The sequence below is a fragment of the Chrysemys picta genome, chromosome 4 (genome assembly GCF_011386835.1).
Source record: "Chrysemys picta bellii isolate R12L10 chromosome 4, ASM1138683v2, whole genome shotgun sequence".
Taxonomy (NCBI): Eukaryota; Metazoa; Chordata; order Testudines; family Emydidae; genus Chrysemys; species Chrysemys picta.
The window spans coordinates 2,578,693-2,605,989 of NC_088794.1; the positions used below are offsets into that span (position 1 = coordinate 2,578,693).

A 27,297-nucleotide genomic window follows, 5' to 3' on the forward strand; every position below is an offset into this window, starting at 1 on the left:
GGGGCTCAGGGCTGGGGCAGAGGGTTGCAGTGCTGGAAGGGGTGCAGGCTCTGGGGGGTGCCGGGGATGAGGGGTTTGGGGTGCAGGCTTCCCCGGGGAGAGAAGACTTCCCCCAGCCCTCTCTCGCTGAAGCAGCCTGGGGCCAGGACAGAGGTGCCTCTCCCCACCTGTGCAGCCCTTGATAGCCTGCTGTGCGGCTTAGAGAGAACTTAGGTGACGGGGATCCCACGACCTCCTTTGGAAGCCAGTTCCAGAGCTTAACCGCTCTTAGAGTGAGACACTTTCCCCTAATATCGAACCTAAATTGCCCTCGGTGCCCATTAAGCCCATTACGTCTTGTCCTGCCTTCTGTGACACGGAGAACAACTGATCCCCGTCCTCTGTAGAACAGCCCGTAACGTAGCTGAAGACTGTTATCTGGTTCCCGCTCCGTCTTCTTCTCTCCAGACTAAACAGGCCCAGTTATTCTAACCTTGCCTCATAGGTCAGCGTTTCTAAACCTCTGATCAGTTTTGTTGCTCTCCTCTGGAGTCTCTCCAGTTTGCCCCCATCTCTCCTAAAGCGCGGCGCCCAGGGCTGGACACAACTCTCCAGCCGGGGCCTCCCCAGTGCCGGTAGAGTGGGAGAGTTACCCCCCGTGTCTAACACGCGCCCCTCCTGTTAACACACAGTTATACCCAGTCTGGGACGTGTTTTGGGGCCCGGTGGGACGAGAGACCCTAAGGATTGTTCTACCCAGCGCGCTGGCCAGCAGCCCCCTCTCCACCTGCCGTGATAGCCAGGACTGCACTGAAGGGCTACAGGGGGGAAACCGAGTTGCTGTCCTCTGTGTCCCACGCTCACCCTCCTTGGCCTGGGAGCTCACACTAGCCCACTGGAGACCCCTGATGATCCTATAGGCCTAACCCCCCAGATTTCCCCCTGCACCACTCCAAGGGTGGGGGGAGCTGTGACCTCCTGTTGGGGGGGCTGAGGCCTGGCTTCTGTCCCCTTTAGCTCCCCCCTCCTCACATTCCCCAGCTCCTCCCTCCCTCCTCTCCATCTCCCCCCACTTTCCCCTCCAGCTCCTCCATTCTTGCCCCTGCTCCCCCCTTGGCTGGGTCTGTGCAGGGTCAGATGCCTGGTCTCTGGCTAGTCGTCCTCACTCACCTGGTGCCACTTTGTCCCCGGGGCCAGTCTTGGTAGCTTTGCTCCTTGGCCACATTTCATCGCTCTGGTGGGAGAGCAGAAGGCAGTTGAGAGTCTCTCCAGGCCCCATTGCTTTATACAAAGACCCTGACCAACACTGGGGCCCTCCATGGGGCCGGGCACATCACAGACACCCCCAGAGCAAGATCGGGGACCCGGGCACTGCACAGACCCCCCTTGACTGAGAGTGGCCCCGTCACACTGGGTGCTGCACAGACCTCCTGACCAAGACTGCAGCCCGCTGCACTGGGCGCTACACGGACCTGGGCCCCCATCGTGCCAGGCGCTGCCCAGATACTCAATGAGCAGCAGTCACTGTCCCAAAGAGCTCACAGTTAGTAGAAATGGCAGACAAAGAGCGGGAGGGGAAACAAAGGACCAGGGAGGGGAAATGACTTGCCCCAGGCGACACAAATAGTCAGTAGCAGAGTTGGGAAGAGACCCCATGTGTCCTGAACCCTGGTCTGTTACTCTATACACCGGGCAATGCTGCCTCTCCCCAGCTCTGGGAGGGGAGTGGGGTCTAGTGGTTAGAGCAGGGGGGCTGGGAGCCAGGACTCCTGGGTTCTATCCCCAGCTCGGGGGGAAGGGGAAGTCTAGTGGTTAGAGCAGGGGGGCTGGGAGCCAGGACTCCTGGGTTCTATCCCCAGCTGGGGGGGGAGGGGAAGTCTAGTGGTTAGAGCAGGGGGGCTGGGAGCCAGGACTCCTGGGTTCTATCCCCAGCTCGGGAGGAAGGGGAAGTCTAGTGGTTAGAGCAGGGGGGCTGGGAGCCAGGACTCCTGGGTTCTATCCCCAGCTCGGGGGGGAGGGGAAGTCTAGTGGTTAGAGCAGGGGGGCTGGGAGCCAGGACTCCTGGGTTCTATCCCCAGCTCGGGGGGGGAGGGGAAGTCTAGTGGTTAGAGCAGGGGGGCTGGGAGCCAGGACTCCTGGGTTCTATCCCCAGCTCGGGGGGGAGGGGAAGTCTAGTGGTTAGAGCAGGGGGGCTGGGAGCCAGGACTCCTGGGTTCTATCCCCAGCTCGGGGGGGAGGGGAAGTCTAGTGGTTAGAGCAGGGGGGCTGGGAGCCAGGACTCCTGGGTTCTATTCTAATCCAAAAAGTACTATGTCATGCAATAGTTTTAAGGTGTTTCAGGTACAACCACCACCAACCCAAACATGACAAAATTAGGGGTGGAGTGGGGGATGGGGCCATGGTTTGGGCTCTGGTGGCCCCCCCACTTCTAAGGAGCATCTGGTGTTCCTGATACAATATATCTGGTACAGCACGTGGCTGCAGTGACAAAGTGATAGGAACTGGTCACTTTGAACCTTTGGACGTGCCTTTCTATTCTCCAGCCTGAGGGACACGGGACCCCAGACTTTGCATTTCTCTTTAACTGCTAATTCAATTTATTCTTCCTTATTCACTTGAGTGAATATCACCCCTCACGCTGACCAGTGATCAAATTACGACTTTTAAAAAAACGTGGGTGGGTTGGGGGAATGCTTGTGCTGCGATCGTTAGAGCAAAAAGAGGAAAAATCTACCTACCGGGGCGTCCATAGCCGATTTCAAGTTCCAAGGCTCGTCTCAAGTTGATCCAACCGATTTGACTGACAAGAACTAAGCTGATCTGGGGATGTTGTTGCCGCTGTTTTATACCTAGCAAACACACCTCCACGTTAATCCCTGATGGATTTAATCATTAACATGTTTATTACAATTACCTTCTGGACATGTGCAGTTAACAAGGTGATACCCTACCTGGAAATGAAAAGCCTTCAACCTTGCAGTTATTGAGCCAAAGGGTGTTACCACGTAAGCAACAAGCTCACTCCAGTAATTGTCCAAAATGTTGGCAGCGGGTGGCCCTCAGAGCCCACCCAGAATATCTTGAGGCCACAGTTGCTGCCTCAATTACATAAAGACATGATGTAAAGGAAACATTGTAGAGTGGGCCCATCTCAGAACTGGCCGCTCCCATACTCCAGGCAAGGAAGATGCTCTCTTGATGGGCAGTGACCTCAGTGAAACGGTGGATCACACTCCCTTAGATGGGACCCACCATCAGATAGAGGTACTAGGGGCTGATCATACCATGCACTGAGGAAGCTGTTCCAGTCAGACAGAGGGACTTCAGGATCTCAATAGGGAGCTGAGAAAAGGTTGCAAAGAAAAGGCCTGTGTTGCCAACTCTGTTTTTCTTAAAGCCCCAGCTCCTGGAGTCATGTGATCGTGGGAGAATCTCACTTTCCTCCCACTCCCTAACTAAAAACTACATTCCTAGCTGTCTGGGATGTGGAGAAGAAATTGAAAATGTGACCCCTAAAGGCTCAAAATCATGAAGGCAAATAAAAAGAACCCCAAATTTATTCTATTTTAAAACTTCCTGCTGGTAAGCCGATCTCATGACATTTTAGTTAGGTACAAGCTGAGATCACAGCGGGAAATTTTGCTAACTCAGTGAGGTGCCATGCCAAGGAGCGAAATAAACACACCCACCCACTACTCCGGGTCCCAGCCCAGGGACCCTGTAGATGGCCAGCACTTGCTGCGTCCATTCCGACTCCTCTGTAGATCTTTCTGGGCCACTTCCCCGCGGCCCCAGCACCCTCTTTGCCCTTGTCTCAGGGCCTCAGCCTGCAGATCCCTGCAGCCCACCAGGAGCTTCCTTTAGCTCCCCGGGTCTCTGCCTGCAGCACGGCTCTGTACAGAGTGCTTGTTGCCTTCAGCCTGCAAGGCGGCCAGGCCTCCCTCCTCAAGCTCCAGGGAGTGACTGCAACTGCCCTGTACTGCAGCTCTTCTTATATAGGCCAGCCGGGCCCTGATTGGCTGCTCCTTGCACCCCCTCTCTGATTGGATGCCTCCTGCGCAGCCTCTCTAGGGCTCTATTAACCCCTTATGGGCCAGTGTGGGGCAGACGCCCCATCACACACCAATACCACTACTGATGCGATATCACTAATGATATTTTAAGTGACACTTTAACAACGTGAACAACAAGAACAGACAAATGCTGCTCCCTGTGCCTGCAGTGAGACTGATTTCACATTTCGGTTGAAAAGTTGATGCTAGGTTGCAACGGGGGTGGTTCAAACAACAACAACAGGAAACTTAAAACAAAGAGCAAACCCATTTTGCAGAACAACCAGCATTTTTAATTGAAAGTTTCTGTCTAATTTTTTTAAAGGACATTTTTGAAAAAATGTAAACATTTTCACCAAAAATTCTGTTTTTCAAAAAAGGCGACATTTCTGACATTTTAAAAACTTGTTGAATGAAAAAACATTTTAAAAGCTTGTTTAACTGAAATGCTCCCAGTTCCACGTGCAGGGCCAGTTAGACAGGCAGAACTGCAGGGTCTCAATGCGTGGATGAGACGATGGTGTAGGGAGGAGGGGTTTAGATTCATTAGGAACTGGAGAAGCTTTTGGGAAAGGGGGAGCCTATACAGGAAGGATGGGCTCCACCTAAACCAAAACGGAACCAGATTGATGGCATTTAAAATTAAAAAGGTCATAGAACAGTTTTTAAACTAAGGGCTGGGGGAGAGCTGACAGGTGCGGAGCAGCATGTGGTTCGGACATCCCTTATGGGAGGATCTATAACTGGAGATTCCCTATGTCCTAATAAGGAGGAGAGGATGGAAAATGATAAAATACAGGGAGGATCTGATGAGAAACAGTCACATGAAAATAAGTCCCATTCAATTATGTCATGCAATAGGGGACAGCCAAAAAATGACAAGTTTTTAAAATGCTTATATACCAATGCTCGAAATCTAAATAATAAGATGGGTGAACTAGAGTGCCTCGTATTAAATGAAGATATTGATGTAATAGGCATCACAGAAAGCTGGTGGAATGAGGATAATCAATGGGACACAGTAATACCAGGGTACAAAATCTATCGGCAGGACAGAACAGGTCGTGCTGGTGGGGGAGGGGCACTATCGGTGAAAGAAAGCGTAGAATCAAATGAAGTAAAAATCTTAAATGAACTAAATTGTGCTATAGAATCTCTGTGGATAGAAATTCCATGCTTGGAAAATAAGAATATAGCAGTAGGGCATATTACAGACACCTGACCAGGATGGTGTTAGTGACTGTGAAAGGCTCAGGGAGATTAGAGAGGCTATTAAAATAAAAAAAATCAATAATAATAATGGGGAATTTCAACTATCCCCATATTGACTGGGTACATATCAGCTCAGGACGGGATGCTGAGGTAAAGCTTCTTGACACCTTAAATGACGGTTTCTTGGAGCAGCTGGTCCTGGAATTCACAAGAGGAGAGACAATGCTTGATTTAGTCCTAAGTGGAGCACAGGATCAGGTCCAAGAGGTGAATATAACTGGACCACTTGGTAATAGTGACCATAATATAATTAAATTTAACATTCCTGTGCCAGGGAAAACAGCACAGCGGCCCAACACTGCAGCATTTAATTTCAGAAAGGGGAACTACACAAAAATGAGGAGGTTAGTGAAACAGAAATTAAAGGGTACAGCGCCAGAAGTGAAATCCCTGCAAACTGCGTGGAAACTTTTTAAAGACACCATAATAGAGGCTCAACTTAAATGTACACCCCACATTAAAAATCATAGTAAGAGAACTAAAAAAGAGCCACCGTGGCTAAACAACAAAGTAAGAGAAGCTGTGAGAGGCAAAAAGGCATCCTTTAGAAAGTGGAAGTTAAAGCCTAGTGAGGAAAGTAGAAAGAAGCATAAACTCTGGCAAATGAAGTGTAAAAATATAATGAGAAAGACCAAAAAAGAATTTGAAGAACAGCTAGCCAAAGACTCCAAAAGTAATAGCAAATTTTTTTTTAAATACATCAGAAGCAGAAAGCCTGCGAAACAACCAGTGGGGCCACTGGACGATCGAGGTGCCGAAGGAGCACTCAAGGACGATAAGGCCATTGTGGAGAAACTAAATGAATTCTTTGTATCGGTCTTCACTGTTGAGGATGTGAAGGAGATTCCCAAACCTGAGCTATTCTTTTTGGGTGACAGATCTGAGGAACTGTCCCAAATTGAGGTGTCATTAGAGGAGGTTTTGGAACAAATTGATAAATTAAACAGTAATAAGCCTCCAGTTCCTGATGGCATTCACCCAAGAGTGCTGAAGGAACTCAAATGTGAAATTGCAGGACTACTAACTGTCATCTGTAACCTATCATTTAAATCAGCTTCTGTACCAAATGACTGGAGGATAGCTAATGAGATGCCAATTTTTAAAAAGGGCTCCAGAGGTGATCCTGGAAACTACAGGCCAGTAAGCCTCACCTCAGTACTGGGCAAATTGGTTGAAACTATCATAAAGAACAAAATTGTCAGACAGATAGATGAACATAATTTGTTGGGAAATAGTCAACATGGTTTTAGTAAAGGGAAATCATGCCTCACCAATCTACTAGAATTCTCTGAGGGGGTCAACAAGCATGTGGACCAAGGGGATCCAGTGGATATAGTGTACTTAGATTTTCAGAAAGCCTCACCAAAGGCTTTTAAGCAAAATAAACAGTCATGGGATAAAAGGGAAGGTCCTCTCATGGATTGGTAACTGGTTAAAAGATAGGAAACAAAGGGTAGGAATAAATGGTCAGTTTTCATGGAGAGAGGTAAATAGTGTTGTCCCCCAGGGATCTGTACTGGGCCCAGTCCTATTTAACATATTCATAAGCGATCTGGAAAAAGGGCTAAACAGTGAGGTGACAAAATTTGCAGATGGTACAAAACTACTCACGATAGTTAAGTCCCAGGCAGACTGCGAAGAGCTACAAAAGGATCTCTCAAAACTGGGTGACTGGACTACCAAATGGCAGATGAAATTTAATGTTGATAAATGCAAAGTAATGCACATTGGAAAACATAATCGCAACTATACATATACAATGATGAGGTCTAAATGAGCTGGTACCACTCAAGAAAGATCTCGGCGTCACTGTGGAGAGTTCTCTGAAAACATCCACTCAATGTACAGTGGTGTCAAAAAAGCGAACAGCATGTTGGGAATCATCAAGAAAGGGATCGATAATAAGACAGAAAAGATCATATTGCCTCTATATAAATCCATGGGACGCCCATATCTTGAATACTGTGAGCAGATGTGGTCGCCCCATCTCAAAAAAGATATATTGGAATTGGAAAAGGTTCAGAAAAGGGCAACAAAAATGATTAGGGGTATGGAATGGCCTCCGTATGAGGAGAGATTAATAAGACTGGGACTTTTCAGCTTGGAAAAGAGGTGACTAAGGGGGATATGATAGAGGTCTATAAAATCATGACTGGTATGGAGAAAGTAAATAAGGAAGTGTTATTTACTCCTTTTCATAATACAAGAACTAGGGGCCACCAAATGAAATTAATAGGTAGCGGGTTTAAAACAAACACAAGAAAGTATTTTTTCATGCAACGCACTGTCAACCCCTGGAACTCCTTGCCAGAGGATGTTGTGAAGGCCAAGACTATAACAGGGTTCAAAAGAGAGCCAGATAGATTCATGGAAGATAGGTCCAGAGTGGGCAGGGATTGTGTCCCTAGCCTCTGTTTGCCAGAAGCTGGGAATGGGCGACAGGGGAGGGATCACTGGATGATTCCCTGTTCTGTTCATTCCCTCTGGGGCACCTGGCATTGGCCGTGGTCGGCAGACAGGATACTGGGCTTGATGGACCTTTGGTCTGACCCAGTACGGCCGTTGTTATGTTCTTAAACATTCTAACCAACTTTAATCTCTCAAATAGGCTTTACAAATGAAGGTCAGTATCATGATCCCTGTTTTATACATAGGGAAAGGGAGGCGCAGAGAGATTCCGTGACTTGCCCAAACTCACACAGGGAGTTAAAGTCAAAGCCGAGAGAAACCCAAGATCTTTCATTCCTGCCCTAGTCACTAGCTAATGCTGCTTCCTCACGCCCATTATCTCATCTAAAGACTTTGATAACACCAATGGAGAAGGACTTACCCGCAGAGAACCAGGCACTTGCAGCTGCAGGTTTGATTGAAGATCTGAAGATCTGGGGCCCGTATGGATTTTATGTAGATGTTCAGTCTGTCTGGGATTATACTGACTGGAATGTCTCAGCCAATAAGAGCGCAGATCCCTGCAGTCTCATTGGCTATCACAGAATGAGACACCCCCTCTCCCCCCCGTCTCAAGTCACGTAGTCACCAGAAAATATTGAAACCCGGACAGGTGAAGTTTCCGTATTTGGTAGTTTACAGCGAGTACATCTTGACAGTGGTTTTCTTGGAGCGTCTTTAGTTCACTCTGTGGTTATTTAACAAGCAGCTCAGAGAGGTTTCCTGGGCCATTTTGTTCTGCTCATTCTCATTTGCTTTCACTTTCATTTTTACTAATTGTACCCTGCCTATAAAACTCCTCTTTTTAATTTTTCTCTCTTGATTCAGTCTTTTTTTTCATTCTAGAGACTACAGAGGGAAGAAGGTAGGGACAAATTTTTCAAAAGCTTTGGCCAGGTGAAGGACTATAGGGCCTGGTCTACACTACAGAGTTAGGTTGACGCAAGGCAGCTTATGTTGACCTAACTATGTCAGTGTCTACACTACAGTCTTGCTCCCGCTGACGTAATTCACCCGCTATACCAGGGGTGGGCAAACTACGGGCCGGATCTGGCTCCCCAGGACTTTGGATCCGGCCCGTGGGATTGCCCCCCGCGCCGCTCTCAAAAGCAGCCGGCACCACATCCCTGCGGCCCCCGGGGAGGGGGGCAGAGAGCTCCATGCGTTGCCCTTGCCTCCAAGCACCGCCCCCCGCAGCTCCCATTGGCCAGGAACGGGGAACCGCAGCCAATCGGAGCTTTGGGGAGGTACCTGGAGGCGCGGCAAGGGCAGGGCGTGGAGCCCTGTGCCCCCCCTCCCCCAGGGGCCGCAGCGCTTCCTCCATGGAGACCTCACCACCACCCCCAAGAGCCCCTGGATACTTCGGGGGAGCACAAGTCACAGGCCCATGGCGTGAACAGTGAGGAGGAGGCGATGGAAGAGGAGAAGGAGTATGGGGGGCAGGCACCCAGGGGATCCAGAGGTGCCGTGAGCCAGGACAGGTTTTGACTCCCGGGCAGTCCAGCCAGTCCTTATGGTCCAGCTCGGGTGAAATTGGCAGGGCTGGAACCCCCCAAGCAGCGGGACACGTCTGTTGATTGACTCTTTGTTACTCAGACTACAAGAGGTGGTGAAACCACCACCAGAGGCAGAGCTGCTCTCTGCTTCTCGTCCCCCCGTGGAGTTAGGCAGCGGGGGCCACACAGAATAGTTTGTTTATGTGCACAGGGCTGTCCTGAGATCCCGATGAAACGTTCCCAGAGAGGCTGCAATCCTCTGCCCAAGCTTTCTGGGGAGGGGCTGCCTTATTTCTTCCCCGGCGATCGGACACTTCCCCACGCCACTCAGCGGTTACTTCAGCAGGCACCATTGCAGCATCCAGGCTAGGAACATACGGCCCCGGGGTGCAGCCGGACGCCTGCAGGGAGCTGCCCCCTTTCAGCCTCAGTTACCCTCAGCCGTGACAGATCAGCTAAAATCCCAGCGCCGGTGGGAAATGGTCACAGGATTCACTTCCACTGCCCTATCCGCATATGCTCACGCCCATGCGCAATCGCCCTCTTGGTTCCCCAACTCACCTCCTCTCCCATGGGCTGGACTCGCCATGGCCGGGCCTGCGGCCGAGCTCTACGAAGCCCAAGGAGAAGTGAGAATGCAGCGCTTGCAACTGATGTGGCTCAAGGGGCGTGAGTTCAGTGTACTGCATTTCCATTTATCTCGTGAATATACGCACAACCGTACCTCTGTGCACTGTGTCTTTGGCAGCTGGAAATGTGCCCAGGTGAGTCTCTCCATTCACACCAGCTCCTCCGCCAGCTTGCCCAGATAAGGAGGAGACGGAAAAGGATGCAGAACGATACGTTCCAAGGGATCCTGCAAGCCTTTTCCACGTTTCCAAAGGAGAGCCAGCAATTCTGGTCCCCGGCAGCAGGAATCTTGCTGACGTCTTGGACAGCATCTCACAGAACAGGGGCTTGCGTGAAAACCCTCGGTGGCACTGGTGGCCCGTGAGACCATTTTAGTACCTGCCTACTCGTGGGAACAATGAAGAAACGCCGCTGCTCAGTGCGAGGCAGCAGTGTCATTGCACCGCACAACGATGAAATTCTTTGGCCAATTTGCTGCATGCTGGAGCGTTTTTCCTGCAACGTGTGTGGCTAACTCGTCTTCCATGCACGTGCGAGACAGTAGCTCCTTCACTGTGACATTGGAGACATTGGTAGAGCCCGTGACTTTGTATTGGACAGGGGCAATACCATGGACTCGCCTCTTTCTGGTAATATTTTCAATCGTGTGTCAGACGTGAGGTGGACTTTATCGAAGGTCCAGTGTTTTCTCTGTAGCCTCATCACAAAGCGTTCAGCCAAATCTCCAGCAGTTTCTGGTTTGTCAAGAGCTCGTACTAGAGCTGAATGGCCTCTGGCTGGCACAAGGTACTGGTCCCGCTGTTAGTAGGCACCGGCTTAGGAAGACCATGTAAGATGGGTCTTAGTTTGCTTTTCGCCTGGCACATGTGCATTGTTCTGTGGCACTCGAACACCAATGGTGGTACCACGGAGAACTCATACCTTCCCAAAGTCACGTGTAGATCAACATCACGCTGAGATCTAGACCCGGCCAGGAGACAAGCAAACAGTGACCTTCTGAGGTTAGCTCTGCAGCAGTCCCTGCCACCTTCCCTCTGTCTTCTTTGCATGCAAGCTCAGCTTTAGTTTAGTTTGTTCTTCTCCAAGCACATTGCCCTGGAACCTAGCATAAGGTGAGTCTAGCCCACAGTTGGCCTTGACCCAGCATCTACATCTTTTTCCTGATGCTCGATGCGCTTCTTCTCCAACCTGGCCAAACTCAGTTTACGGGCTTGCTTCGTATGGCGTGTCAGGTGCCCCCGAGCGTTGTGTATAGCCTGCCCCTCCGCGGTAGTCTTCTCCAGTCAGCTACTTGTCACCCCCCCGTTGATACGTTGGTCTTGATCAGTTTTAGGTAAAGCCTCCCATGGAGACTGTCCCGCATCACTGGAGCTGAGACAGTCTGACCTCATGGTTTTTAAGCAGACTCTCTGTTCCCCCAGGATAAATCCAAAGCCAAATGAAGTTAGGTTAGAATATTTAAGTACAGACACGAGCCCAAGTATCTGTGTTAGGCGAAGAAGATGCTCACAGCTCTCTGTGCCGGCTGTTTTTCTTCCTTCAGGTGTTTGAACTTTTCAAAGTTCACTGACCCACAGTGAGGGCTACACTGGGGAACCCAGGGATATTAGCCCAATTCTAGTGGACACAGGAGCATCAGTAACATTCTAAGTCCTCGGTGGATCTCCGAAGGGAGACCCACTGATGAAACAGGTTATCAAGGAAAAAACTAGGAACACCTGGTGACTCACATAAAGGGACATCAGAAAAATCACTCAGAAGAATCTCACTGGAACAACCGAGCTGATGCTTTAGCCAAAGCTGCTGCTACTAGTAACCACACTAGAGACACTGACCAGGTAGAACAAATAGAGGCAGTAACTACCCGGGGGAAAACTTTAGGCAAAGGAATAGATACCTTGGACTTAAGTACCCTTCAATCTGGGGATACAAAAATCTGATCCTTAGCCAAGACAGGGAAAGCTCCCACAGGAAAATACAGGATTGCGCAGGCTGGAGATGTCTGGTGGGCAGTGGATGAAGGTGGTCAAAGGCACTGGATAGTCCCCAGCCAGGTACGGAGCCTGATTCAGTTTGTGCATAAGCAAGGGCATAGAGGAAAACCCTTTAAATAGGGTTAAAGATACAGGATGGTGGCCAGGCATGAAAACAGATATAGATCAATGGTGTGATAACTGTCTGCAGTGCGCCATGGTTAATGCTGATCGCCAAGTTCAAAAGAATGCATTTGGTCACCAAAAAATAGAGGGTCCCTGGTCCCAGATTCAGATAGATTACATAGGCCCTTTACCCACCCCCAGTAGAGGGAATAAATACTGCCTGGTAATAGTAGATCCCTTCTCCAAATGGGTGGAAGCTATCCCTACTAAAGCCAATACGGCCTCAGTCCCTGCTAAACAGCTCTTTAACACAATTTTCTCAAGAATGGGCATTCCCAGAGTAATTGATTCAGATTTGGGATCCCATTTTGTGGGAGATGTTCTGCAAGAGCTATGTAAGGCTTTAGGCATCAAGCAACGTTTCTGCATAGCTGGACACCCTGAATCCTCTGGACAAGTTGAACGAACCAATCGCACACTAATGGAAGCTTTGAAAAAACAAGTAAAGAGCTCAGGGAGGGATTGGGATGAAAAGCTACCAATCATTTTAATGGCTCTAAGAGGCTCTAAGGTGATACATGGGTACTCTCCTTTTGAAGTTATGACTGGAAGAGAAATGCGCGTGCCTGAAAGATGGTGGTTGGGAGTGGAACTGCCTAGTGCCTGGGAAGGGAAGGGGGTAACGGATGAATGGGTACAAACCTTAGCGGAGACAATAGCTGCTTTACACAAGCAAGTGGCAGCACAGCTAGGCATAGTACAGCAAAACATCGACAAAAAACTAGGCTGGGGAAAACCTCCTTTAATATGGGAATTAGGCCAACCAGTGATGTACAGAAGGTTTTCAGTGAAGGAGCTCTCTTTGACACACACCTGGGATGGCCGCTGCTTTATTGTGAATCAGGCCAGCCCCAGTGTTTATCAGGTAGAAATCCTGAATGGGAAAAATGGGAAACCCTGGCAGAAATGGTTTCATCCCTCACAGCTCAAAGAATGGAAGGATAAACCACCTGACCCTCAAGGAATAGTACAACTGTCTTCTCCATCCTGCCAGCCACCCTTCTTGGCTAACAAGAAGGAACAGTTTTACACTGTCGGCAACTCCTCGGGTTGCCCCTGGGAAAGCATTGCCAATAGCATGCAGAGTGCCACTGGGGAGTCACTCAAGTTTTGTTATGAAACTAAGACCACACCAGACTCATTCCCATTCTTCTGTAAGCCGTTGTGGTCTCGAACGGGACGTACACCATCAAACACACCCAGTGACAGCCTCCTGGGTGACGGAAGGTGCAGGATAGTCCAGGTTTCCTCCGCTGTTTGGGGAACAACCATGCCCCTACGTGTCATCATTGTCATTGGAACCCAGACACCTCTGTTACCCGGAGATGAACTGCAGCTGTCTCTGATCACGCCAGCAGGCAAGAATATCACACGGTTCCTCGTAAACTGGGAACCACTGAACTGGACTTTAGCTGGACGTGACTTGACTCAGCAAGGTCCCCCAGACTGGGTAGTTCCATTAAAGGGCACACATGATGACGAGCTCATGCCAGCAATTTGGTTTAAACTCTATGGGCATATTGCCATTTCAGAGGGATTCCATGAGCCCGGATTGTGCAGTATGGAACTGGGCCAACAACAAAAAACAGTTTTAAATTTTAACCTCTGATCACAAACCTCGCTCCCCTCCAACATTTAAGAGCCACAATTTCAGGACCCCATGTGTTGAAATTGGATCAACAAGAACATTTGGTTCTTCAACCTCAGACTTCTCTGAAGGAGGTTCATATCCACTTAGAAGGCATGAATCTCTCTCACATAGCACCTGCATGTGCTCCCTTGATTGGAACTAGCCATAAGGGTTGGGATGAATGGGTAAGAATGTGGCAAGGGGCCGACCATGTAAATAGAGTAAAAAGGGAATTAAGTGATTGGACTGCACCTGTAGGAACAGGAATCTCTTTAGTTGATGCAACAAACATAGAAGTTCTGGCTAATAAACTATCATATGCCACCGAAAATATAGGAAAGATGGGAATCCCATTAACAGCATCTTTGAAACAGTTCAGTGAGGAACAGCAGTTAATAAGTAAGGTATTTCCAGGGTGGGAAAGACTCATAGAAAAAGATGAAGAGTTAATGATGTCTGGTGTACAATCCCTCCAGAATAATGTCTCATTGACCTCCGCATGTGAGCAAGCTCAGGCTGTCACCCAGAACGTAGTCATGGGAATGATTCAGCAAACCATAGCAGGACAAATTCCCATGGAGGCAATCAACTTGATTCGGCCCCATGTAACGGAGGAAGAATTAGTCCTCTGGCCCTGGTGGAGACTAGTTAACGCTTCGTACAATCAACACCAGCAAAGCTTGCAGTTATTCCTGATAACTGTGGTAGGCAAAGAAATTAGAGTAATCCATCCAGTAGCCCCATTGGGATTACAGATTAATGATAACTGAGTAATGTACTCCAGAGATCCTAACACTTGGGCCTGGCAGAAAGATAATGTGTGGACCAGAGTTAATGTAAAGGGGTGTAGGAGAAAAGAAGGTCTGGGCTGTATCTGTGAAGACCAAGCATTAAAGGAACACGATGAATGTTTCTTCCCACAACCTGGGAATAAATCTCACTGTTCCTTCGATGTTATCCAGGAAGAGGGGTCTGTTATTGTCTATGTTGGTAAAGCATGTGCATAAGAACGAGATGTAATATTGTACTGATTAATGGACATTGGATTCAACTCATGGTGCCTTACGTTAATCGCTGTTTCTGTAATGTAACCACCATTGTTAGTTGTGATATTAAGCTTACTGTGCCTATATGGACTGTACAACATTTAAATGCCTATCCTGAGCTCTACAAGGAGGTTTCTCCCATTTCACTGGGAACGGGTCTCACTGCCATTAAGGGACTATTAACTCATCCCTCTTTACAAGCTGAGCTACAGAGGCTCCGAACTTTGGGGAAGACTAGCAAACTCGAGATTCAGCACCACAACCAGGCAATCTCTAGGCTGGCAGCTACAGTTAAAAACACAGGCCTGCTGGGAGGCTTTGCTTGGGTGGAGTTCCAGTGCAACAGGTCTTTTGAATATCCTGCTTCACCCCGTTGTAGTAATCATCGGTTTCCATTATACTAACAATTGGTCTGGGGTTCTACTGGTTTGCTGGATCCAACGACTGATGCAGCAGCTGCAATGGATTGAAGATCAGAGCTGATATCAAGGAGTAAGGATGTGATGGGGATACTCGCTCAGCACAAGCACCCCATCAACGGGGGGACTTGTTACCTATCACCTCTGTATTTTTGGGGAACCAGGGCGCAGTACCCAGCCTGACTGACTCACGAAAGACCTTCCCCCCCACCCCAGCTTCTGCTTGAACCAAAACCCATCAGAAGAAAGACTTACAAAAAGCAATGAAAAGGCCGTGGGATACATATCTAAACCCCTGGGACAAGGGTGACAAGATTAAGGAAACTCCCCCTGGCCTCATTTGCATCAAAGATGGGACAAGGAGGCATCTCCATTAGCATACAGAATGGAGAACAGAGATTCCAAGGCAAGAACTGCAAGGAACTCTGGGACCAGAAAGGCAGGGACGCACTGCATGATGGGGGATCTCTGCTCCAGATGTTAATGAACCCACGCCTGCCCACACGCAGCTCAGTAGTCATCACACCAATTCTAGTCATGAATCCTTTATTGGTATCCAAAATTGCATTGTGAGCTCCCTCCAAGAACACCGCCCACAGCCAGGAATGGTCAGCTCCCATTGTCTAGCCTGAACAAAACAACTTTGGTATTCTCCCTTGAGCCATCAGTTTACCCACAAACAAATCTAGTGTTCTCCCTTGAGCCATTGCTCTTTCCCTTCAAAAACCCCTACCCATACTGAAGTAAGTGCTCTGATGCCTGGATCCAAAATCTGCATCATTTCCAATGGGGCTTCATCTTCTCCTGAAAAAAGAAGAACAGGAGGACTTGTGGCACCTTAGAGACTAACAAATTTATTAGAGCATAAGCTTTCGTGGACTACAGCCCACTTCTTCGGATGCATATAGAATGGAACATATATTGAGGAGATATATATACACACAGACAGAGAGCATAAACAGGTGGGAGTTGTCTTACCACCTCTGAGAGGCCAATTAATTAAGAGAAAACAAACTTTTGAAGTGATAATCAAGCTAGCTCAGTACAGACAGTTAGATCAAGTGTGAGAATACTTACAAGGCGAGATAGATTCAATGTTTGTAATGGCTCAGCCATTCCCAGTCTTCCGGTTTGAATAAAGACTGGGAATGGCTGAGCCATTACAAACATTGAATCTATCTCCCCTTGTAAGTATTCTCACACTTGATCTAACTGTCTGTACTGAGCTAGCTTGATTATCACTTCAAAAGTTTGTTTTCTCTTAATTAATTGGCCTCTCAGAGGTGGTAAGACAACTCCCACCTGTTTATGCTCTCTGTCTGTGTGTATATATATCTCCTCAATATATGTTCCATTCTATATGCATCCGAAGAAGTGGGCTGTAGTCCACGAAAGCTTATGCTCTAATAAATTTGTTAGTCTCTAAGGTGCCACAAGTCCTCCAGTTCTTCTTTTTGCGGATACAGACTAACACGGCTGCTACTCTGAAAATCTTCTCCTGACTGTCTCTGCCTGTCTCCAGCACTCCAGACCTCAGCTACCACCACCACCTGGGACCCCGATCGATTCAAGCTTCATGGAGTGGTGAGAACCCAACTCTCTCTCTCTCTCTCTCTAGGTGTAGCTGCCTGACCCTGACCTGTGTGATCAGTTATCGTTTTCTAAACCTGACTTTTATAATCAAATGTAAGTTAGATTTAATATTATAACTGTTTTGTTTGTTTGGCTCCCCTTGTATGGTTATTACCTGGCAATAAATAACTTTCATGGTTAAGATGGTTGCTTCTCTCTCTCTCTCTCTCTCTCTGTTTCCCCCTCGTTGGTGTTTTTTGGCTTCCCCATTCGCTCTGCAGCAAGGCTCCTCGTACCTCAGCTAAAGATACCTGCAGCACCCAAAAATCCCGTGGGGTTTGCTCATCAAGTGGGTTACGACCAGAACAATTGTAACGTGAAAGTGGGGATAGAGACGTGCTGAACCTGGGACATAAGACGGTGGGAGATTGAAAGTGCTGCTCAACCGAGCCTACTCAGATGTGCTCTATTCTGGTGCAGTGCCCATGGCATATGAGGGTGACAGCTTGGGAGTGCTGATTAACCCAGTCCTCTCAGAGACGCTCTGTTAGCGTGTGTGTGTGTGTGTGTGTGTGTGAGATTCTGGGGCTGGAGGAACCCAGCCCTGGGGAACGTAGGTCCAGCAGGATAGCTCCATTGAGAGAGGACTTGCAACAGGGAGAAGTAGAGCTCCGTAGGAGAACACAAGTGACACAAGCAGTACATTGATAGAATTACAGAACAACACCCCCACCCCAGAAGACTAACCCTAATAAATAAGCATATCCCAAAATAATGGGCAAATCTGGTAACAACCCCTCCAGGAGCTGTTACCTACGGAGCTCTACTTCTCCCTGCTGCAAGATCCTTCCCAATGGAGCCATCTGCAGGACCTCAGTTCCCTAGGGCTGGGTTCTTCCAGCCCCAGAATCAGATGAACACACACCCAGCTAGATTGCATGAATGCTCCCAGAGCCACTCATGAATCACACAGAGAAAGGCACAAGCCACCTCCCCCCAGCTCCCAGCACTGTACCTCAGAAATATACTGTCTTGCATTGCTCAAGATGAGCACTGCAAATGTATTAATTGGTTCCCCACTTCTGCAATGGAGAGTGGACATACACCAGCCTTTGCAAAGCCTGAGTAGATTTACCACACACTTCATACAAACTCACTGGTAAAGATAAACAGTTAAACAAATGTATTGACTAGAAAAGATAGATTTTAGGTGATTATAAGTGATAGGCAAAAAGTCAGAGTTAGTTACCAAAAGAAATAAAATATAAGCACGCAGTTTAAACTCTCAATCCTATTAGACTGGGCAACATCTAGATTAAGCAGTTTTACTCACCCCAGTGGATATTGCAGTTCATAGTACACAGACTTCACCCTTGAAACCTGGGCCAGTCTCCTCTGTTGGAGTCTTAAGAGTGTCCTTGTTGCGTGCGGTGTAGGTGGGTGAAGGAGAAAGGCCAAGCATGGGCCCCCTGTGTTCGGTTTTATACCCTCAGTCCGTGTACTTGGAGAACACAAGTCCAGGCATGTCTGGGGGCATTGCTGAGTCTCCAGGCAAGGTTGAGCAATTCCCCTGCTGTGGCCTCATGAAGGGGAGTCACTGCATTGTAGCTCCCTTGCTAGACAATGGTTGTTGATGGGTCGATTGACTCCCCACCCGGATGTTGGTTACTTTCCTTGCTGTTGCCTCTGTGGAGCTAATAACTGGCTGATTCCCCAACTTACACCATGTTTTAGTGACAACCATACAACATAATTCTCATAACTTCATATGCATTAATGATACACATATATGAATAGAGAAATGACTTTCAGTAGATCATAACCTCTCCCTTGATATTTAGAAGGCCTGCTTTATATGCAAGATCACAATTATATACAGATGAGGAATATGGGGGTTACAGGACGCTCCCCCTAGATATAGAATGTCACAATGCCATTTTTCAGAACAACCCACATTTTCAATTAAAAGTTCTAATTTTTTTATAAAGGAAAATTTTGGAAAAAACCTACACACTTCGACCAAAAATTCTTTTTTTTGAAAAAAGGCCAAAATGTTGACATTAAACTGTTCCTTTAAAAACATTCTAACTAGCTTTAATCTCTCAAATAGGCTTTACAAATGAAGGTCAGTATCATGATCCCTGTTTTATACATAGGGAAAGGGAGGCGCAGAGAGATTCCGTGACTTGCCCAAACTCACACAGGGAGTTAAAGTCAAAGCCGAGAGAAACCCAAGATCTTTCATTCCTGCACTAGTCACTAGCTAACGCTGCTTCCTCACGCCCAGTTATCTCATCTAATGACTATGGTAACAACCATGGAGAAGAACTTACTCGAAGAGAACCAGGCACTTGCAGCTACAGATTTGATTGAAGATCTGAAGATCTGGGACTCGTATGGATTTTATATAGATGTTCAGTCTGTCTGGGATTATACTGACTGGAATGTCTCAGCCAATAAGAGCGCAGGAATGCTGTACGAAATGCAGATCCCTGCAATCTCATCGGCTATCATAGAACGAACCATCCTTCTCCCTCAAGTCACGTAGTCACCAGAAAATGGAAAGTATTCAAACCCGCCAGATGCAGATCCCATATTTGGTAGTTTATGGTCAATAAATCTTGACGGTAGTTATCTCACAATGGGGCTATTTAACAAGCAGCTCAGGGTTTTTCTCTGGGCAGTTTTGTCCTGCTATCTCTCATTCGGTTTCACTTTCACTAATCCTAACCTGCCTATAAAAATCCCCTTTTAATGTTTCCTTCTTGGCCCAGCCTTGTTCTTACCTCTAGACTCTAAAGAGGGAAGACCTTAAGGCCAGAATTTTCAAAACCTTTGGGCAGGTAAAGTGGTTTTTAACGGAGCTGGTCAGAAACTGGGGGGTTGTTTCTGTGGAATATTTTGACTTTTGGGCAAAAATAATAATAATCTAAAACTGAAATTTCTGAGCTGAAAACCAAAAAAAATGGTCACTTACCGTACAGCTGGTCCCAGGTGGAGATACGCCAAGTAATCCACTTGGAGCGTCTCTGGGATGAAAGGAGGTGAGGAGAAAGTCTGAAGAGCTGGGTCCTGTCTGGCACAGTCTCAGGGTAACTGCACCTTTGACCCGTTCCGTGGCCTGCTGTAGAAATGCCGGTTCAGGTCTCAGGCCTCCAGCTGTCACCTCTCTCTGGGCAGGGGCCCGTGTCCCACACCCTTCTGACTGGAGGTTTCCGGTGCAGCCCCCTGTAGTTCACTGGGATATCCCCAGCAGCCAGTCTGCCTTAAGGCCAGCACCTTCACCATGGTTACTCTCATAGACATGACAAGTGATTTAGCAATGACCCAAATGGTGTTTCCAAAGCAAGCTCACTTATTCAGGATAAAAGCCTCCAGAGAAAACATGTAAACAGTAAATGGATTTACAGGGACACTGAATGTACTGGAAATCTGTCATCAGCCCAAAGGGGCCCTGGCAGGCTAAAATCCCAACTCTTCCTCAGACTCGGGCCCCTTAGACCAAAAGTCCTGTCTGTTTGCTGGATCAAAAAGAGGCCACAAGGCTGGTTAAACTCAGCCTTTTATAACAAAAGCCTTCAGTCTCTGGAAAACTCAGCCTGACCCAGCACATACAAACCTCTCCAGCGGGTGGTGCCTCTCTGGAGCTGTTAACAATCATAGGGGTAATCAACACCCCACGTTGTTGTTAGTTCCTGGGGGAGCCATTAACATGTCCCACAGAGCAGAAGATAATCATACAAACCTGCCATAGATTTCATAGCATGGTTCCCAAAGATACTGCCTGGGGTTGCAATATCTGTCACACTGTCCAGGTAGTAAAGAAAGGTTCTGGAGACATCTCGGGTGTTCACAAAGTGCCTGGTGGCAGCACATCTAAGGAAGCTGGGACTTCATGTCTACCTGTACTTGGATGACTGGCTGCTCATGCGCCCCTGTGAATCTGAGGTACTGGCTGGGTGGAGGGTGGATAGGAAAGTAGGCGTTCCGCCAGTCGAGAGCCACGATCCAGACTTGAGGGAGACGGAATGGTGGAGGCAAACGTTTCCATCCTGAACCTGAGGCAGTGCATGTATTGGTTGAGTTTCCTCAGGTCTAGGACAGCTTGAAGACCCCTTCCCCTGCCCCGCTTTCTTCTTTGGAATGAGGAGACACTAGGAGTAAAACCCCTTCCTTTGTTTTCCTGAACCAGCTCCTCCATGGCTCCCAGCTGGAGCAGCGAGGCCATTTCTGTTTGTAAACGGCTCCTGGGAGAAGGACCCTGAAGAGGGATGAAGGAGGGAGGGGGAGCGAGATGAACTGGACGATATAACCGTGGGTGAGGACATATAGCACCCCCATCTACACCCCACCTGTCTTGTGATACCCCGTCCCTCTCCTCCCTTGGGCAAAAGTATCCCCCTGAGATCCCCCCCAACATGCCCCCTCAGAGGCCCCCCAATATCTCCCCTCAGAGACGCCCAATATCTCCTCAGAGAGCCCCCAATATCCCCCGAGACCCCCCGACATCCCCCTCAGAGAGCCCAATATCCCCCTGAGACCCCCGACATCCCCCTCAGAGATCCCCCAATATCCCCCCTGAGACCCCCCGACATCCCCCTCAGAGATCCCCAATATCCCCCCCTGAGACCCCCGACATCCCCCTCAGAGATCCCCCAATATCCCCCCTGAGACCCCCGACATCCCCCTCAGAGATGCCCAATATCCCCGTCAAGAATCCCATATCTCCCTTCAGAGACCCCCAATATCCCCCCTCAGAGACCCCCCCATATCTCCCTTCAGAGACCCCCAATATCCCCCCTCAGAGACCCCCCCACATCTCCCCTCAGAGACCCTCCGAATATGCCCCCTCAGAGACGCCCCATTATCCCCCTTAAAGACCCCCCGACATCCCCCCAAGGCCCCGCCCCCAGTGAGCGCTGGGGCCGGCTCCGGAGCGGTCACTGGCAGCGCGGGAAGCAGCTCGAGGCGGCAGCGCAGGGCGGGGGAGGGGCAGTAACGGCCCCAACGGTCCCGCGGGGAGGGGTGTCTGAGAGGGGCTGTCAGGGGGCTCTGAGGGGGATATTGGGGGGTCTCTGAGGGGATCATGGGGTCATGCTGGGGGTCACTGAGATGGGCTATTGGGCGGTTTCTGAGGGAGGCTGTTGAGGAGTCTCTGGGGGGGGCGTTGGAGGGTCTCTGCGGGGCATGTGGGGGAGATATTGGGGGTCTCTGAAGGGGGATATTGGGGGTGTCTGCGGGAGGATGTTGGGGATCTGAGTGGGGTGTTGGGGGTCTCTGAGGGGATCATGTCGGGAGCATGCAGGGAGTCTCTGAGGGGGGAGGTTGGGAGATATTGGGGTCTTTGAGGGGAGATATTGGGGGTTTCTGAGGGGGGAGGTTGGGGAGATATTGGGGGTCTCTGAGGGGGGAGGTTGGGGAGATATTGGGGGTCTCTGAGGGGAGATATTGGGGGTCTCTGAGGGGGGAGGTTGGGGAGATATTGGTGTCTCTGAGGGGGGATGTCGGGGGGGTTCTGAGGTTGGATATGGGGGCCTCTGTGGGGGGAGGTTGGGGAGATATTGGGGGTCTCTGATGTGGGATGTCTGGGGGTTTCTGAGGTCAGATATTGGGGGTCTCTCGAGGGAGGTTGTGGGTCTCAGAGAGATGTTGGGGAGATATTGGGATATCTGGGGATGTCAGGGGGTTTCTGAGGTCAGATAATGGGGGCCTCTGAGGGGGGAGGTTGGGGAGATATTGGGGGTCCCTGATGGGGGATGTCTGGGGGTTTCTGAGGTTGGATATTGGGGTCTCTCAGGGGGGAGGTTGGGGGTCTCTGAGGTGGAGGTTGGAGAGATATTGGGGGTCTCTGAGGGGGATACTGGGGCGATTATCTTTGTACAGTAACCATCTGCCCCAGCCCCACAGCCTCGACTCAAGGACACTGAGATTGGGGCCCCCATTGCTGCTCAGACACACACACCCCGACAGAGACTGCAGCCCCCATCGCTGCACATGAACAAACCATGGGGAGAAACGCCCTGACCCCAGGAACAGACGCGGGGGCAGGTAAGCTGGATGGGGCAGTGGGTCACGGTGGGACTCAGGACTCCTGGGTTCAGTTCCTGGCTCTGCCACAGACGCTGTGTGTGACCTTGATCATGTTACTTGGACTGTCTCTGCAACATGCAGCCATAGGCGCCAACTTCTCCTAGTGCTGGTGGGGCAAATGGGAGCTGTGGAGGCGGTGCCTGCGGGCAGCGGTGTGCAGAGACCCCGGGCCCCCTCGCCTAGGAGCCGCTGCCAGAGGGGTCTCTGCAGCTTCCCCCCCGCACCCAAACCCCTCCAGCACCTGCACCTCTGCCCCCTCCCACACCCAAACTCCCTCCCAAAATCCGAACCCTCCCCCCTCCCTCACCCAAACTCCCTCCCAGAGCCTCCACCCCTCCCCGCTCCAGCACCCAAACTCCCTCCCAGAACCTGTAACCGTCCCCCCTCCTGCACCCAAACCCCCTCCAGCACCTGCACCTCTGCCCCCTCCCACACCCAAACTCCCTTCCAGAGCTCGACCCCTCACCCCTCCACACCCTAACTCCCTCCCACAGCCTGCACCCTCCCCGCTCCCCGCTCCCCCCACCCAAACACCCTCCCACAGCCTGCACCCCTCCCCGCTCCCCACCCAAACTCCCTCCCACAGCCTGCACTCCTCCCCCTTCCCTCACCCAAACTCCCTCCCAGATCCTGCTCCCCTCCCCGTCCCAAACCCAAACTCCCTAGGAGAGCCTTCACCCTTCCCCCACGCACCCAAACTCCCTCCCAGAGCCTCCACCCCTCCCCCTACCCCCAAACTCCCTCCCGACCCTGCACCCCTCCCCCTTCCAGCACCCAAACTCCCTTCCAGAGCCAGCTCCCCACCCCCCACCCAAACTCCCTCCCCGACCCTGCACCCCTCCCCGCTCCAGCACCCAAACTCCCTCCCAGAACCTGTAACCCTCCCCCCTCCCGCACCCAAACACCCTACCAGAGCCTGCAACCCTCCCCGCTCCCGCACCCAAACTCCCTCGCATACCCTGCACCCTTCCCCCCACCCAAACCCCTTACTAAATCCGACCCCTCCCCCCCACACCCAACCCCCCTCCCAGAGCCTGCACCCCTCCCCCCTCCCCACCAAAACTTCCTCCCGGAGCCTACACCCCTGCTCCCTCCCTCACCCAAACTCCCTCCCAGAGCTCGACCCCTCACCCCTCCCCACCCAAACTTCCTCCTGGAGCCTGCACCCCTCCCCGCTCCCCCACCCAAACTCCCAGAGCTCGACCCCTCACCCCACCTCACCCAAACTTCCTCCTGGAGCCTGCACCCCTCCCCGCTCCCCACCACCCAAACTCCCTCCCAGAGCCTGCAACCCTCCCCCACCACACCCAAATTTCCTCGTATACCCTGCACTCCTCCCCCTTCCCTCACCCAAACTCCCTCGCAGATCCTCCACCCCTCACCCCACCTCACCCAAACTCCCTCCAGAGCCTCCACACCTCCCCCTACCCCCCAAACTCCCTCCCAGATCCTGCTCCCCTCCCCCGTCCCAAACCCAAACTCCCTAGGAGAGCCTTCACCCTTCCCCCACGCACCCAAACTCCCTCCCAGAGCCTCCACCCCTCCCCCCTTCCGCACCCAAACTCCTTCCAGAGCCAGCTCCCCACCCCACCCAAACTCCCTCCCCGACCCCGCACCCCTCCCCCCTTCTGCAACCAAGCTCCCTCCCAGAGCCTCCACCCCTCCCCCTACCCCCCAAACTCCTCCCGACCCTGCTCCCCTCCCCCCTTCCGCACCCAAACTCCCTCACAGATCCTCCCCCCCCTCCCCCCTCGTACCCAAACTCCCTCGTATACCATGCACCCCTCCCCCCTCCCTCACCCAAACTCCCTCGCAGATCCTCCACCCCGAAACCCCCTCCTGCACCCAAACTCCCTCCCAGAGCCTCCACCCCTCCCCCCCGCACCCAAACTCCCTCCCAAAATCCGAACCCTTCTCCCTCCCCACCAAACTCCTTCCCAGATCCTGCACCCCTCCCCACCTGCACACAAACCCCCTCCCAGAACTGCAACCCTCTCCCCTAACCCACCCGAACATCCTCTGAGAACCTGCACCGCTCCCGCCTCCCGCACCCAAACTCCCTCCCAGCGCCTGCACCCCTCCCCTCCCACCGATACTCCTTCCAGAGCCTGCACCCCTCCCCCTCCCACACCCAAACTCCCTCGCATACCCTGCACCCCTCCTCCCCCCCGCACCCAAACTCCCTCCCAGAGCCTGCACCCCTCCCCCCTCCAGCACCGAAATTCCCTCCCAGAGCCTGCACCCCTCCCCCCTCCCGCACCCAAACTCCCTCCAGAGCCTGCACCCCTCCCCCCTCCCACACCCAAACTCCCTCGCATACCCTGCACCCCTCCCCCCTCCCGCACCAAACTCCCTCCAGAGCCTGCACCCCTCCCCCCTCCCACACCCAAACTCCCTCGCATACCCTGCACCCCTCCCCCCTCCCGCACCCAAACTCCCTCGCATACCCTGCACCCCTCCCTCCCCCCCGCACCCAAACTCCCCTCCCAGAGCCTGCAACCCTCCCCCACGCACCCAAACTCCCTCCTAGAGCCTGCACCCCTCCCACCTCCCGCACCCAAACCCCCTCCCAGAGCCTGCACCCCTCCCCCCTCCCACACCCAAACTCCCTCGCATACCCTGCACCCCTCCTCCCCCCGCACCCAAACTCCCTCGCATACCCTGCACCCCTCCCCCCTCCCGCACCCAAACTCCCCTCGCATACCCTGCACCCCTCCTCCCCCCCGCACCCAAACTCCCTCCAGAGCCTGCAACCCTCCCCCCCGCACCCAAACTCCCTCCTAGAGCCTGCACCCCTCCCACCTCCCGCACCCAAACTCCCTCGCATACCCTGCACCCCTCCCCCCCTCACCCAAACCCCCTCCCAGAGCCTGCACCCCTTCCCCCTCCCGCACCCAAACTCCGTCCTAGAGCCTGCACCTCTCCCCCCTCCAGCACCCAACCCGCCTCCCAAAATCCGATCCCTCCCCCCCTCCCTCACCCAAACTCCCTCCCAGAGCCTCCACCCCAAACCCCCTCCCCACCAAACTCCTTCCCAGAGCCTGCACCCCTCCCCGCCTGCACACAAACCCCCTCCCAGAACTGCAACCCTCTCCCCTAACCCACCCGAACGTCCTCCGAGAACCTGCACCCCTCCCCCCTCCCGCACCAAAACTCCCTCCAGCGCCTGCACCCCTCCCCCCCCACCGATACTCCTTCCCAGAGCCTGCACTCCCCCCCACACCCAAACCCCCTCCCAGAGCCTGCACCCTCCCCCACCCCAGAACCTGTACCCATCCCCCCTCCCGCACCCAAACTCCCTCGGCGACCCCCGCATCCAGATTCCCTCCCAGAGCCTGCACACCCTCTCCCCTCACCCACCCGAACGTCCTCCGAGAACCTGCACCCCTCCCCCCCGCACCCAAACCCCCTCCCAGAGCCTGCACCCCTCCCCCACCCCAGAGCCTGCACCCCTCCCCCTTCCCATCCAAACTCCCTTCCAGAGCCTGCACCCCTGCCCCCCACCCGAACCCAAACTCCCTCCCAGAGCCTGTACCCCTCCCCCCTCCCGCACCCAAACTCCTGCGTAGATCCTGCACCCCTCCCCCCACCCACAGCCAAACTATCTCCCAGAGTGTGCACCCCTCCCCCGCCCCCACCCAAATTCCCTACCAGAGCCTGCACTCCTCCCCCACCCAACCCCCCTCCCAAAATCCGACCCCTCCCCCCCCCTCACCCCAACTCCCTCCCAGACCCTGCACCCTTCCCCCCCGCACCCATACTCCCTCCCCGACCCTGCACCCCTCCCCCACCCAAACTCCCTCAGAGACCTGCACCCCTCCCACACCCAAGCTACCTCCCAGAGCCTTGACCCCCTCCCCCCCGCACCCATACTCCCTTCCAGAGCCTGCACCCCTCCCCCCTCCCGCACCCATACTCCCTCCCAGAGCCTGCACCCCTCCCCTCCCCTCACCCAACCCCCCTCCCAAAATCCGACCCCTCCCCCCTCCCTCACCCAAACTCCCTCCCAGAGCCTGCACCTCTCCCCCCACCCCCACCAAAACCCCCTCCCTAAATCAGACCCCTCCCTCCCTCCACCCAAACTCCCTCCCAGAGCCTGCGCCCCTCCCCCCACCCCCACCGAAACCCCCTCCCTAAATCAGACCCCTCCCTCCCTCCACCCAAACTCCCTCCCAGCGCCTGCACCCCTCCCCACCTAAACTCCCTCCCAGAGACTGCACCCCTCCCCACCCAAACTCCCTCCCAGAGCCTGCAACCCTCCCCCTTCCCCACCCAAACTCCTTCCAGAGCCTGCACCCTTCCCCCCTCCCTCACCCAAACTCCCTCCCAGAGCCTGCACCCCTCCCCCCTTCCGCACCAAACTTCCTCCCAGAGCCTGCACCTCTCCCCCCTCCCGCACCCAAACTCCCTCGGAGACCCTGCACCCCTCACCCCTCACCCAGACAACCTCTCAGAGCCTGTACCCCTCCCCCCCAAACTACCTCCCAGAGCCTGCACCTCTCCC

At 52.2% G+C, this 27,297-nt stretch overlaps 2 protein-coding genes across 5 annotated transcripts in view; both read right to left on the minus strand.

Moving 5' to 3' along the window:
* The window catches only part of LOC135982834 (tripartite motif-containing protein 72-like), a 67,107-nt gene extending 58,824 nt beyond the window's left edge, over positions 1-8,283 (minus strand). The window contains exon 1 of the mRNA XM_065591143.1: positions 8,134-8,283. The gene's annotated coding sequence lies outside the window, so the exon portion shown is untranslated. The remainder of the gene's footprint in view (positions 1-8,133) is intronic.
* Positions 1-27,297, minus strand: part of LOC135982833 (tripartite motif-containing protein 72-like) — a 32,128-nt gene that overhangs the window by 4,320 nt on the left and 511 nt on the right. Inside the window, exons 2-5 of one of the 4 annotated variants that reach the window (XM_065591138.1) lie at positions 20,449-20,964; positions 19,681-19,827; positions 2,718-2,828; positions 1,150-1,213 (exon numbers count right to left, since the gene is read on the minus strand). In XM_065591138.1, the coding sequence (XP_065447210.1) occupies positions 1,150-1,213; positions 2,718-2,729 (76 nt within the window). In that variant the 5' untranslated portion in view covers positions 2,730-2,828; positions 19,681-19,827; positions 20,449-20,964. The other 3 variants (XM_065591141.1, XM_065591139.1, XM_065591137.1) reach the window with 3 other exon arrangements.